Source organism: Schistocerca serialis, chromosome 6 (genome assembly GCF_023864345.2).
Source record: "Schistocerca serialis cubense isolate TAMUIC-IGC-003099 chromosome 6, iqSchSeri2.2, whole genome shotgun sequence".
Classification (NCBI taxonomy): Eukaryota; Metazoa; Arthropoda; class Insecta; order Orthoptera; family Acrididae; genus Schistocerca; species Schistocerca serialis.
Genome location: NC_064643.1, coordinates 301074284 through 301089581, shown reverse-complemented (window position 1 = coordinate 301089581; position 15298 = coordinate 301074284). Strand labels below are relative to the sequence as shown.

The following is a 15298-nucleotide window of genomic DNA, read 5'->3' as shown; positions in this document are numbered from 1 at the left end:
ATGGAACATAGTGTGGATTTAACAAGGACAGGAAAAGGAATAGGCCACACTTTTGTTGAATAAAAATTCCCAGCACAGGCCTGAAGTCATCCAGGAACCCACTGCAAAATTGATCAGAGAGGCAATACAGAGATTTAAATCTTGCTCTTCACAAATAACAGAATATTAGTGGAATGATGAGATGCTGCATGCATGTGAGGTGCTGTTTGTAGTGGTAAACACGGATAACAGGACAGGTATAGTCATATCTATCCCCTACATAAATGTAGCACACAAGTAATTTTGTACACTATTCTCTAAATGGTATGTTTCAAACAAACAATTAAAATGAATTTAAAATAAAACTATTCAAACCAAAATCTGAAACAAAACATGGTGTGTGTTTTAAAGTACTTAGATAAATTGACTATTTCAAGGGGAAATACTCAGCTTAGCTACAATCATGAAAACATATGTTATATTACTGACACAAAAAAATGTGTAATTAACAAGTACAAAATTGTTCTTTCATACTATGTAAAACCTTCCTACGTTTCATAACCTATATCAGTTACTGAATACATTCTCTGTGTTTCAGATTCTAATGCTTCTCTCCTTTCTCACAAATTATTGTGGCAAACGTACTTAAATGTGAAATCCATTCATCTTTCTTACTGAATAAATTTAGAGATTGCATCTTGGAAAAAGAAAGTGGAATTCTTTGACTGAAGGACTACAGCCTGTTCAATGGACACAATAACAAATAACATTGCGTTTTCAGGTAGGTCGTATTGCTTGCTGATGTTACAAGTATAGTAATAACATCCAAAAACCAAGAACTAAGTGATGTAATTGTAAATGATGTTTTTCACAAAATTATTAAGTGGTTCTCAGCAAATCGACTCTCTTTAAATTTTGATAAAACACAGTATATACAGTTCCGTACAGTAAATGGCACAACTACAGTAATAAATATAGACTTTGAACAGAAGTCTGTAGCTAAGGTAAAATCTTCAAAATTTTTAGGTGTGTCCATTGATGAGAGGTTAAACTGGAAGCAACACATTGATGGTCTGCTGAAACGTCTGAGTTCAGCTACGTATGCTATTAGGGTTATTGCAAATTTTGGTGATAAGAATCTCAGTAAGTTAGCTTACTATGCCTACTTTCATTCACTGCTTTCGTATGGCATCATATTCTGGGGTAATTCATCATTGAGTAGAAAAGTATTCATTGCTCAAAAACGTGTAATCAGAATAATTGCTGGAGCCCACCCATGGTCATCCTGCAGACTTCTATTTAAGAATCTAGGGATCCTCACAGTATATATATTCACTTATGAAATTTGTTGTTAATAATCCAACCCAGTTCAAAAGTAATAGCAGTGTGCATAGCTATAACACCAGGAGAAAGGATGATCTTCACTATGCAGGGTTAAATCTGATTGTTGGCACAGAAAGGGGTAAATTATGCTGCCACAAAAGTCTTTGGTCACCTACCAAACAGCATCAAAAGCCTGACAGATAGCCAACTAACATTTAAAAATAAATTAAAAGAATTTCTAGATGACAACTCCTACTCATTGGATGAATTTTTAGATATAAGAGTGTAAGAGGATTTACAGAACATCTCACCTCTCTCTTCCATGACTACTTGAATGTGTGGGTGTGACAGAGTGATGTGAGCATTACTAGGAGATATGGCGCTGCTCACCTGTCCCCAGGGTCCTGCAAACCACTGGCCAGCACAATGGCGCTGGCTGGAGCAGGCGCGCCGGTCCTCGGGCCGGGAGCTAGCATCACAAGCTGCATCACGGCCTTCGGAGCAGATGACCCGCCTCGTCTGGATACCTGTCCCGCACTCCTGGGAGCACTGTGATGAAAGCAAACAATCTGTACTTATACCGCAGACTCTTACTCTCTTAGAATACCATACACTTTGCAATTTTAAAATTCATGATTACCTCTGGAGAAATAAGTTGCTGGACGTCAGCAAAATGTACTTTTCATTTACAAAAACAAGTACTACATATTTATATTTGCAATCCTGGGCAGACAAGATAGTAACAGAATTTTTCTCCCATGTGCCACTTACCAGCAGTTTATTGTCGCATACAATTTATAACCTGTTAACCACGAAATACAGCATCTACATTACATAATTATATCACAACCCAAAGCCAACATACAGTGGACTGAACTTCAGTTAGAGAAAAAGACAGTCTAGTCTGCAGCCTGCTTGCTCTTAGTCTTGTGAGTTCAACGCATGCTATTAAGTCCTTACTTATCAGTAAGCAGTATATGCATAGAAGGATAATCTTCAGGGTGTGCAACGAGTCAAGATATACATATATGAGACGCAGACATCATAGAAACTTCATATGTATTCTGTATCAACAACAATGATCACTAAACTGTTTAATGCTATTCACACCTATGCCATCTAAATTTAATTGAGTAAATTAGTAACAAACCTGCTAAAATGTGAAAGGTTTCCTGCATCCACAGTTTTATTGCATTATACAGCTGCTGTGCATCTGCTGCTGGCAGCCTTTTTTAAAGTAGAAAATTTCTCATTTCTCTACTCAATCAAATTTAGACGGTTTTAGTACAATTAGCATTAAGCAGTACAGTGGTAAGTTACTGGTAATATAGTAAACACATTAAGTTTCTATGATATCTTTGTTTTGTGTTAGTGCATACCTTGACTTGCTCTGCATCCCTGAAGGTTCTCTTCTTGATGGGATCTACGCAACATGATGGATAAATGAATGGTTTTAGAAAGAGAAGACAATTGCCACACTTGTAGCAGTATACGCCCATGTGCTTTAGCAACATGTAAACCTGCAAAATCTTTCAACAACATCTGAGGACCTTTGAAATGATACAACATTCCCTCACCAGTCAAGCTGGTACATTTTAAATGTTTTCCATGAACTGAAGGTACCTACATATTCACCCAACACAAAAGTGGATGGCACTGGGTACTTACAAGTTGCTGTTAGCTGGCTATTGCACCTAACGTGCCACATGTAGTGATAAATGAAAAAGAGAATTATTTCCAAACATATGCTTGCATGACCTTTTTTTTTTCCTTGTTTTGGACAGACACACACACACACACACACACACACACACACACACACACACACACACACACACACACACACACACACACACTGGTATACAGGGCGTCCCATGTGCAATGGTCAGTATTCAGGGATATGACAGGAACACTCATTTGAAGAAAGAAGAGACTTCATATGGACATATTCCGTTTTCCGAACATTTTCTGAGACAGCACATTTATGAGGAACTGGGTTGGATGCAAGATTGAACTCTGTGGCACTCCCTATGTGATTTTTTTCCGCAAGTACAAGTAACTGCCCACTGAGATCGCCAGGCCTTAAGCTATAAGATTTCTTTTGTTTCTTTTATTTTTATTATTTTTTTTAATGGATTGGATGAAATCTGAGGTGAATACGCAAGATGAACTGCTTCATTGCTTCATGAATGCTGCTGCCCTTGCCAGGGAATATGCAGAAGCACTCAGTATAGGCAACACAACATGTTGTCCCAAAAATGCACAAATTCATTGAAGTTGATGATAAGATATTTGAACATTTACTTGAAATGTACAACAACTGTAATGTGATGAGTAGAATAATACTTAGAGGTGAATGTGTTAAAAATATATATTTTTCGATTGCTACTTTGGAAAGTTCATATTGTAATGTTTACTACCTGCTGTACATATGTAAACCTAGCAATGTACTGAATAAAAGATAAAATAAATAACAATGTACATTAAATGTGTTCTATCTTGTAAACTATTCAAAACAAGGCTTATGTCCATATGAAGTTTTTTTGCTTTTGTTGAGAGCCTCAGTAGCAGAGAGCTTCCATACAGTCTTCAAATAACAATCACATTACCTGGGGCCAGTTCCAAAGTCAAACACTGTGTGCAGTTGCAGAGAGGTACATGTCAAATGGTCTGTTACCTGTTGGCTCCACTCAGTGTAAAGCCAGGAGTGCTTGAGACTCCTGGTCTCGGGACAGGGCCCCATGTTGCAGGGCTCCTCATCTGCAGGGCGGTCACTCTGAGGGCACTCCTCCTCGCCACTCTGCCCGTAAGGGCCCTGGCACATCACGGCTCTCGAACGATTGCCCTGGCCGCATGGGGCTGAGCACTATAAGGGAAAACAGGGCAGTAGTGAGAATTTATTTAGTAACAATCCTGTCACATTAGTTAAAAGCACATAGGCACTGATATTGAGTAAAGACGCCTTTTGAAGTTGCAGATACATGCTACTGAACAATATTATTTGTGTGTGAGAGATATGGAAAAGTGTGTGTACAGTTGTAGCTAAAACATACTGCAACGTTACGCATTAAAAGTAGAAGGTTTGGATACTATTTATTCACATCTACCGACATTATTGCGGTTTGTACATATGAATTCAAAGCAGAAATAACTCTATATTGTATTGAGCTTAAACACATACTCATAAAACGGGAAGGCAATGGAATACAGAAAGATACAAATGAGAATGGTAAGAATTTTCCATGACCTCTTCAGTTCCACGGTTCTCAACTGTGGAATTCGACAAAAATTTCGAGCTAGTTGGATTTTTTTCTCCAGATGCTGTTAAGTCATGGCGCTCGCACATTAATGAATTCAGAGAATCTGATATGCATACTGTTGCAATATACAGGCCGAACTAGACCACCAACGACAAAGTTTTGGTGGTGGTTCAGGGACATTTTCTGAGTATTCTGGTATAAGGGGCGTGTTGTCCCCTGGCTCTTTTTGGACCTATCGCTCGTTTTGGACCAATCACGTAATTATTATTTATTCGGTTTGTGAGACCACTTACCTCTGTCTCTGTAAAAATACCTTTACAACACTGAAGAAGCCTGCGATATGCATTAACCTAAACGTACAACAAAAACAGAGCAACTCAACAATCCTCAGTATTGTGACTGGCTGCCGTCGCCGTGGGAACAGCTCAGCATATCGTCGCTGTCATTGCATTCAGTGCACTCAATCATGAGGTGCATATCGGCTAACTCCGTCATTAAACCTATCCGTATTGCTGTGTACCACTGTTAACGTACAATTAACACTGCCGGAGAAAGAAACCCGAGACGGATAAGTGCAGCTGTGAATGCAAGCCTTAGTTCGAAGAGTAAAGTGGGCGTTACTGGTGTCAACAACGAATACCACGAGTGAACGCAACAACTTGGTTTCTAAATAGGCACACAGCACACACTGTCGCCATTTACGTTGTTGTGCCGTAATTTACTGCTCAATTTAGATGCAAAGGCAACTGAGGTAAGAAATTACACAGAATGCAACTATTCTGTAACAAGTCACTGAAGATCACCGATCCCTTGCAGCGAAACACCATTTGTATCTCGCCCAACGTGTCTGGCTTCAATTTTCATCCCACGGATACTTTTCAAGCATTTGTTGTCTCCGTGCAGGTATTGTACGCGCAAACAAAATTGACACTCGGCTGATGGGAGCGGCAGCAAAAGCATTTCCCATGTACAGTCGCTCCCATCATCAAGCGCGCCGAGTGTCAACTATTTTATTTTGCGCGTACTTCCGTCTTCAGAGATGCTTGGCGCTACGTGTATTTTTTAGTCTCTCTTATGTGTTGAGTTGAGGCATACTCAGTCCGCACTACTACTTTACAGTAGCAGTCAGTATATCCTCCCTACTTCATTCCTTAGAAATGGTCACACTGAGTACTGACCTGCATTTTTAAGTAGGTGCGGTAACCGGAACAGATACTCTACAGTGTCACCAACAATCCAAATTGAAATAAACTAGGTGCGTGTGCAAAAAAGATCAAATAAAGCCGAAATAAAACGAGGTTTATTATTATGCAGTTTTATTTTTGCAATAATTGTATGTGTAAGGTATTTAAGGGGAGGCGGTACGTATACGAAAATCCAGTAATGTAGATATTGTTAGGTAACTCCCAACTGTGTGAACAACAATTTGATCAAATTGTATACACAGACATACCAAAATGTAATCAACGCTGCTATTATTCTGATAGATTTCTTTTTTTTTCGTATTCGAGTTCTTGAAAAATAATTTACTATTATGTAATTCGGTGTAAAACACTTCAGGGAATAACTGAAGGCATATTTTGGCCTACTTTACTTAGCTGGAACATTGCATGGCGGTAAAATGAATATTGAAGACTTTTGGAATACAGATGGGACAGGAATAGAAATCTTTCGTGCAAGTATGTCACTGAAGAGAATCTGATTTTTGACTCGTTGTATCAGGTTTGAAGCATCCATACAAGGGAAGAAAGAAATGAACAAGATAATCTTGTTGCCATAAGAACCATTCTTGATATGTTTGTCTCCAACTGCAATGCATATATTGCTCCGTCAGAAAACGTTACTTTGGAAGAAACGCTCGTTCCATACAGAGGCAGGTGCAGGTGCAGGATGTATATCCCAAATAAACCTGCCAAGTATGGGATCAAGGTCTTCATCCTGGCTTGTTCTAAAACGTATTACGTAAAACATTTGGAAGTTTATGCAGGTGCACAACCCCAAGGGCCGTACAAAGTCAGTAATAAGCCAGATGATGTTGTTTTCCGTCTTGTAAACCCAGTAAAAGGGTCTGGAAGAAATCTGACGATAGACAATTGGTTTACCTCTTACCCAATCATAAAAAACTATTACAAGAAAAGAATATTACTGTTGTTGGTACGTTAAAAAAATAAGCCTGAAATTCCGTTTGACTTCTTACCCAAAAAGTCTAAAGAAGAGTACTCAAGTATGTTTGGATTTCAGGTAGATGTCACATTACTTTCATAAGTACCAAAACGGAACAAATCAGTACTCCTTATGTCGTCAATGCACCATGATGATGAAATTGACAGTGACAGCGGTGGAAAGAATAATAACGTACTTCAAATGGTTCAAATGGCTCTGAGCACTATGGGACTTAACATCTATGGTCATCAGTCCCCTAGAACTTAGAACTACTTAAACCTAACTAACTTAAGGACATCACACAACACCCAGCCATCACGAGGCAGAGAAAATCCCTGACCCCGCCGGGAATCGAACCCGGGCGTGGGAAGCGAGAACGCTACCGCACGACCACGAGATGCGGGCAATAACGTACTACAAGAAAACCAAGGGCGGCGTAGACGTCGTTGATGCTATGTGTGGTGAAGATACTGTAGCTAGAGGGACAAGACGGTGGCCTCTGTGTCTCTTTTTTCAGTTGTTGAACATTGCAGCTCTCAATGGCTACATTGTGTTCAAAGCCAACAAAAATGTATCAGTTAGACGAGAATACCACAGAACACTAGGAAAGTCTCTCATAACACTATATTTGACAATGCGCGCAACCCAACCAAACCTCCCGCGCGATATTCGCAGGCTTGCATGTAACCTCTCCAGTACCGAAGAACAAAGAATAGTCGAAGATCCACAACCAGGGAAAAGGGGAAGATGCTACAAATGCAAGAACAGCAAAACTAAATACTTTTGCAAAGTTTGCAAATTGTGGTTATGCTTGGCGCATGCAGAAATGGTTTGCGGCGACCGTTTTGAAAAGTGATAAGTTTAGCGGACGATATTTCATGAACTATTCTTCAAATTCATGATTTACATTTATACAACGAAAGTTCATCATTTTTGCTTCTTATTTCTACAACTTACTCTCATTTATATTCTTATTTCAGTCAAATTTACTTGTATTTTCAGTTTACTGACATTTAGTACTACAAAGATGTATATGTTTCAGTTTTTTTTTTAAAGCTGAACTAATGCCACTATAGCATTTAGTAGTACCTAATCAAAATAAAAATTCGACATTTGATCTAAACATACTGTTTGTCATTTGTTACAAGTGATTTATTTATTGGGTCCCACAGATCCAGCCCGACCGTTCTTGACATTATTTTTCGCCCGCCGTTCTAGGGTTAAAACGAGGGAGCCCAGCAGTAAGGGAAAATTTCGTAATCAGTGGTCTTTCCCTTACCAATGCTCAACTGTTGCGCACTGTGTGCAAGGTACAGTATCAGTGTTGCCAAATCAGCTTACCAGAGCTAACTGGCTCCTCGTTTCAGTATTGTAGACCGAATTAGAAAGCACAACGGGGCAGACTAAAGCTCTGTTGGTGTGTGTTATGGGCTCGTCAGCATACGCAAGACCAAGAACGCAACTACGAAAAATAAACAGTTATGAAATTTACAAGAGAGACTGTTGCAGGGAATAAGTGGTAGGCCTAGCCATGTTCGGGTCACTTGCATAATTGTTTTGAACTGAATCAATATAGATATTTGTTGATTCAAGAACTGTATCAATCAATGCATTGCTAAAAAGTAACTGCCCTGATTCTAGCGGTGAATGTACATCCATCGCAGCTCGAATACCCAGGCAAATGCATTGTAATTATGTTGTAACGTCTTGTTCGAACGTTTTGTGGGAAACAAAGTTTTTCGCCATTTAGTTGCTTCATTCCTTCCTTTATAATAGCGTATAGGTGACATACATGAGTCAGTTAGAAGAGCTGTACTTGAATCAGCAATAGCAGGTACATCAGTGTCGGCAGATGACTTAACAGCTACGTCTTCATCACCACTTATTTCACTATTGCTGTCATGGTAACTATTTGGAAGTCTGGGTCCGCATCAGAATCGTCTGCTTCAGTCTGATCATCATACAAAATTCTGCAAATTTCACTGTAAGAAAGACTTTCTCTTGCCATCTTATACCGCAAACTACTGACAATGATAATTCGGTGTTTGGACATCACATATAGTTCACAAAATAACTAGTTACCCAATGATACACCTAAATAAAAATGGGGTTGCACCGGCAGAAATTAATTACGTAAACGGTCGGGCTGGGTCTGACAGACCCGCGCGCTTTTTGAAAGACTGCCAAACAATGACTAAACAAAGAAAAACCTTATTCACGACAATAATGCTTTCTCTGGGATGTTTCAGGAAGGTAGCAGGGCGCTAGAGTCAAATCAGCAACTATAAGAATATAAGTTCAGTGAAACAAAAACCAGTGGGTCTCACAGACCCAGCCCGAACGTTCTAGGGTTAAATCGGTAGACGTCGATAGTCTTCGAGGTGCTAGTGTTTTGCGTCTCCCCATTGCTTACTATCTAATAATACCAATAACGTGAAAGCGTTGTAGCAACGGTAGTATCTCCTGTGCTGCTCGCCTTCCATCACGGGTAGGAATGAAATCCGCAAAATTTGATGTGTCAAGCAACAATTTTGGGACTGAGCTCGGCTGAGAATATGTTAGCCACAGATAATCAGAGTCTAAATGGTGGTCTGTTTTCTAACGCTTCTCCTTAATGTAAAGCAGGACGAACATTAGGAATTAGTAGTTTTGAGTTATCTGTCTTTGATTAACAATCTGAGCGTGTAGGAGTACTGAACCACAATTAACAGAAGCACACACAAACGAATGGAGAATGTTATTGTAATAATCTATTTCAGGAGCGGTTCTAAGACCAATAATTAATTTCATACGAGGGAATATGTAAACCAATTAAAAGTGGTATACTCCATTACTCGGTCATACTGCGCGAGCCAAAATGAAAGAAGGATAAAACCAAAAGCACATTTAGTAGCTTACTTTCGCTGTTTATCTGATACTAATCCTTTTGAAGTAGTGCTGCCTCATGCCTTTTATTGTTTTTTATTTTTTTGTAATACCTGCATATTTAAAGTCTTATCCACTCAGTGGAACATGAATCATAATTACAGGCGAACAAGTAATCTTACACAGCACTGTGTACAGTATAAGGTGTATGTCATCTTGTGCTGTCGGAACACACAGTAACTGCGTGTTATTTGAAAACGGGAGACAAGTCCGCACAACTGTTGCTAGTGCAGCGTTTGATCCATTGTTAAGTTCAACTGGAAGGCGATTGTTATGTCGCTGGTCGCAACAGCTGTAAATGTCTTCAAACTGGAAGTGTGACAGCACATTCCGAGGCTCCGAAGGCTAGCAGGAGTCCTCAGAATATAACTGAGCAGGGCGTTCCCCATCCTGTTCCTATACGAACTCAGACAATGTGCCTTCCACTAAACCACCTCTCAGCTTCTGCATTTGACCAAGGCAGCACTACACATATCTCAGCCAAGCTGCAGAGTTCACTAAAAGACTCATATTTTGATACTTCAGACCAAATTCCAATCGTGTCTGTCACATTCTCCCACTCCACAAGGTTGATTTTCTGCCACTGGAGTTTTGCGTCGGACAGGATGGCCTGTGTGATAGCTAATTGTGTGACAGTGTCCTTTTTCTCTTCTTAAACAGTTTTCTGGTGCTGTAGATGATACATTGCGTAGTACTTCAGCATTCTTTGGGAGACTGGATTGGAGCTTACTGACAAAGCGCACAATAAACTTAATGCAAAATTTCTGAATTCCGATTTTAGTATCCACAGTCCTTATGGTATGCAAAATTCCTATTTCATTCTCAAAAACGGAACCCAAATGTGGTTTGGGGTGAAAGAAATTCTTAACATTTACAAAAGGCAGATGCTCTTGACACCTGTTTACGGTTGCCATTTGTACAACTGTTCTGATTAAAATAGTGAAATCTTGTAGCAGCTTGGTTGGGTCAGCATAAATAGATTGGAGCGCCTATGAACTACTTTGCTCTCTCGCAGGAATGGTCGTAGAAATATGACAAACAATTTGTTGTTACTGCTTTTATTCATTTTACGTAGTGTCTTGATGGGTATAGCACTTTTCATTCACTGAAGCTTTCCCGAAGTACTCTGTTACAGCCTCCCGCTGACTAAGTACACGTTCACAGACGGGCTCAACTGCGATATATTGTGCTCCTGTGATTGTTAGGATCCCCAAGCGATACTCATCTTAAAGTGTTTTGCATAGACCGTTATACGATTTTTGCTTCCCGAGAAGAGGTGAAACCAATTATAGGCTTCTGAAAAAAAGAATTTCAAATGGGCTGATGTCCTTTATAGGAATGTGAAAGGCATCTGGATGGAGTGGCAAGAAAATTGTATCAGGATTAAGTGTGGAATTTCTCGCTTGAGGAGGGCATAAACTCCGTTGTCTTTGCCAACTATAACAAATGCGTTATCTGTGTGATACCACACATTTGCAAATTCAGTTCAATGTCAGTTAATATAGCTTCCGCATCTTCAATATTTGTTTTTGCTTCACTGAGTCAATCTCTAAGAATTCCAAAAACACTGAATGCGATGTTATTTTCAGATCACTTATTTGGAAACAAGGGTTGCTCAGATCGATAGGGTGATCAACACACTGTGTAGCAAATGAATACTCACAAATAATGACATTCCGGTCTCGGCCCTAGCTGCTGTGACTGATAGAACTTAAGGCTGAAAATTCAATTTAGAGTGTCTAGCACAAGAAAATCGTTTAGCCGCTTCCATGTGCTTGTCGGATTTAGAATAATCTTTCAGTCCCAGATACTTGCAGTTAAGAAGAAGTTGACAAAAACCTCTTCGCACTTTTATCTGTTGGAACCTTCCGAACCTAGTCTTTTTAACTCTCCGTCTTTTAATCATTCTTCTCTCAATAGTTGTGCGATAGAGATTTCTTCAGTATTTTTAACTAAACGAATACACTTCTAAGAACTGCTCCGGCCGATGTGGCCGAGAGGTTCTAGGCGCTTCAGTCTGGAACCGCGCGACGCTGCGGTCGCAGGTTCGAATCCTGCCTTAGGTTTAAGTAGTTCTAAGTCTATGGGACTGATGACTTCAGATGTTAAGTCCCATAGTGCTCAGAGCCATTTGAACCATTTCTAAGAACTGCCTTCTTATTCAAAGTGAAAAAGATTCAAATAAATGAACTGAAAACGATTAAATCCTGTTGCCAACATATTATTGATAATAAGAGTAACTGTAAAAGTACTGGAGACTGTATTGTATCAGGTGCGATAGTTAATTGAACAACCCACTGTGGTCCAGCTTGTGAGGTAACGGGCGAATTGTGGCGCCAGGAAAATATTCTAAGTTGGCGTGGCCGTAAGCGCCGCTTGGCCAGTCGGGGCCCGGGAGCAAACATGTGGCGAACGTCAGCCGGACGAGAGGGGTAGCCCCAGCGTGTGGTCTAGCCGCGTGGCTGGGGATTCCGCTGTGACAAGGACAGTACTTTCTGATAAAGAAGATGTCTATGCCGGAAGTGCCAAAGATGGCGGACTTTGTGAAGCCTTAAATGGCAGACATTTCACAGTTCGTATAGAAATTAATAATAGCCAGATGAATCATGATAACTCAAAAAGAAACATGTACATTACTATTATTTGCACGACGATTCTGATGGTGCAATCAGATTTTCAATATCTTTATTAGTTTAATGTTTAGTATCTGACGGTAAATTTCACAAGTAACACCCAGCAACAAATTTCCAAAATATAAGCGCTTCATCCGATTTTGTCTATAGCCTGTCTTTAGAAAGCTATTAGTGTAAACCTAAATTGGTATGAATTACAGGCATGTAACTTGAATAGTACATGAGTTATTGGAAGTCAAAGTGGCCGATTATTATCGATCGCGTCAGGCCGTAAGTACTCCACAGTTACACGAAAAAACGGTAGGAGCATTTATTCGTCTATGTTTTTGTTTATGTCCGATATATACTATTCATGAAGAAATTGGTTAAATAGTTACTGTGTGTTAGAAAGCACAGAGACATTAGGCTCCTGGCCTACCTTTTGCTTCTTTTCTTTTGATATATGTTTATTTAATTGTTTATGTATTTAATAATGTGTGTTAGAGCGTGTTTATGGTCCAGCCGTTGGAATATTTATTTAATTTCAAGTTGTTTAAATGTAAATCCAGTGTTTGGTATGGGTTTCAATACGTTTGTGAGTGCACATCGGCTTGGAGACATGGAGGGAGCGCTCTAGCCAAGAAATATTTCGTTGTGCTGACTTGTGCACTTGTGAGATTTCCGTGGCTTCTACAGTGAAGACGTTTAGAAGTGAATATCTTGCGAGCTTTGTTGTTGTTCATAACTAATTACGTGCACTAGGAATCTATTGTTTCCCTGTTATTCAACTTATATTTTATTTAACTGCTGGACCATCGACACCAATAAGTGTTTTGCAGAAATATACCACATTCTCAAAAGTACTTCTACTATCGTACTTACTCATCATTTAAAGTCGTTAAGATAGCACCTGCAGATTTTATTAAAACTGCAATCTTTCATTTATAAATTTATATGTTGCATATATAATTCGCAATTGCCGAGTGATAGAAACCTTCGACCATTCGATTCATGTGTGTATTCTTATCGTATACTATAGACTCAGCATTATTTGGCCGGTAATGCGGCAACTGTGTCCCTATTGACAAATTTAACTGATAAACAGGTCTAATATGACATAACACGAGCTTTACATACGGTTTGACTTTGTCACATCTGAAGTGTAGCGACCTTTTTTAAGTATTCAATTTGATCATGCGTGACCTCAATGCCTAGAATTATGCGCTTTGGTATGTAACGATTTTCACACTTGTGTTAGTTTGTAAACGAAATGAGGTTTTTATACTTCATCTGTTACGAGTCGTTTGGAGATAAAAAAATGAAGCTTAAATGTAAATATGATAAATTATGGAAAATATTTACTCTGTATTTTACAAAATTCTTTCTGTAGTCAACGCTCCACAGCTTGTAATGATTCAGAAATGGCATGTTAAATTCGGCAAGAACTTCTGCATCAATATTTCCAAACAATGGAAAATCCAGAGACAATGATCAAGTGTGTATAAGCTGAGCTTGTATGAATGTGTCTATGCTTTCTACGTTAGAAGGCCTTTTGGCCGAAAGCTCTCGAGTTATCAGTCTTTGTTGTTGCCTGCAACTAAACGTCTCCTCTATATGGTGAGTAGCAATCTATCCTTTTCATAATATTGTTGTTACTTTAATGTCAATATTTCTGGAACAGGCAAGAGCATAATCCTTGAAAGAAAGATGATGATCACGATGATCAATGTTTTTCTATTTACTACTAGTTTATGTCACAAATCATCATCAGGTCGACTTCACTGGAAGATCAAAATAGCACTTCTTATCAGGAAAGGTAACGTCTAAAGTGCTTGTAGAGAACAGTGTGGCTTTGCCTACAAAATTGTATTTTGGACACTACCTGGCCAGACGAGAGCTATTTGTGTCGTCGAGCAGAGCAGACTTAAATCGATCTTAATTAAAATATAATATACCAGCTTTTGACAGTTGAAAGACGTCGTGCCTTAATGATTTTTTACTTCTTATGGGCAGCAGCACAGGCTCGATAAAATTTGTTTCCGCTGGCAGTTATTTTAAAATAGCACTTTATTAAGCACTGGCAGTTTCAGGCGTTGCTGGCGCTGAAGCCAGTAAGGGGGCGTCCATTAGTTACGTGAGGCGCTTGTGGAGGGGGGAGGGAGGGGTCGAGCAGAAGCTCACTCAGTCTCACGTGGGAGTGAGGGGGGGGGGTCTCGCCAAATATCACGCAATTTTCCCCCAATAACAGTGTAAAATTGCGAGAAAACTGGATTAAATTAAGTACAATATGTTTCTCCACTAAGATATGTCCGTCCCGATAGCTGAGTGGTCAGCGTGACGGATTTCCGTCCTGCGGGCCCGGGCTCGATTCCCGGCTGGGTCGGGGATTTTCTCAGCACAGGGACTCGATGTTGTGCTGTCTTCATCATCATTTCATCCCCATCCGGCGCGCAAGTCACCCAATGTGACGTCGAATGTAATAAGACCTGCACCAAGGCGGCCGGACCTGCCCCACAAGGGGCCTTCCGGCCAATGACGCCAAATGCTCATTTCTATTTCCCCCTAAGATATGGCTAAATCCGGCACAATAATGCTTAACGTGGTTATGCGAACGCCAAAGCCCAGGGTTTGTTTATACTTGTATTAAATAAAAATAATTAAGCAAATTATGTTTTTTAATAGATCGAACGCAATCAAGTACAGATTAACGTGTTTACGCTAAAAATACGCATTTTGTAAATCTCACGTGAGATTAGGAGGGGGGGGGGGGGATATGGGGTCGAAACAAATCGCACGTCATCTTATCAAGGGAGAAGGCGGGTCGAAAAAACGCCAAAATCGCCTCTCGTAACTAATGGACACTCCCTAGCAGTTGTGGAAACCTCAGTCTCTTAAGCTGCATGAAATAAGTCACATGTCGTACATAGTACATGCATAGCATGGTCGACAATGGACACCCCCTAGTAGTTGTGAGAACATCAACCCCGTAAGTTGCGTAAAATAAGTCACATGTCATACACCGTTCATGCATAGCAT

The 15298-nt window shown here is 39.8% G+C and overlaps 1 protein-coding gene across 1 annotated transcript in view; it reads right to left on the bottom strand.

Annotated features, from left to right (window-relative positions):
* Window positions 1-15298, bottom strand: part of LOC126484166 (ADAMTS-like protein 4) — a 755922-nt gene that overhangs the window by 48287 nt on the left and 692337 nt on the right. The window contains exons 9-10 of the mRNA XM_050107569.1: window positions 3980-4168; window positions 1693-1851 (exon numbers count right to left, since the gene is read on the bottom strand). Of these exons, the coding sequence (XP_049963526.1) occupies window positions 1693-1851; window positions 3980-4168 (348 nt within the window). The remainder of the gene's footprint in view (window positions 1-1692; window positions 1852-3979; window positions 4169-15298) is intronic.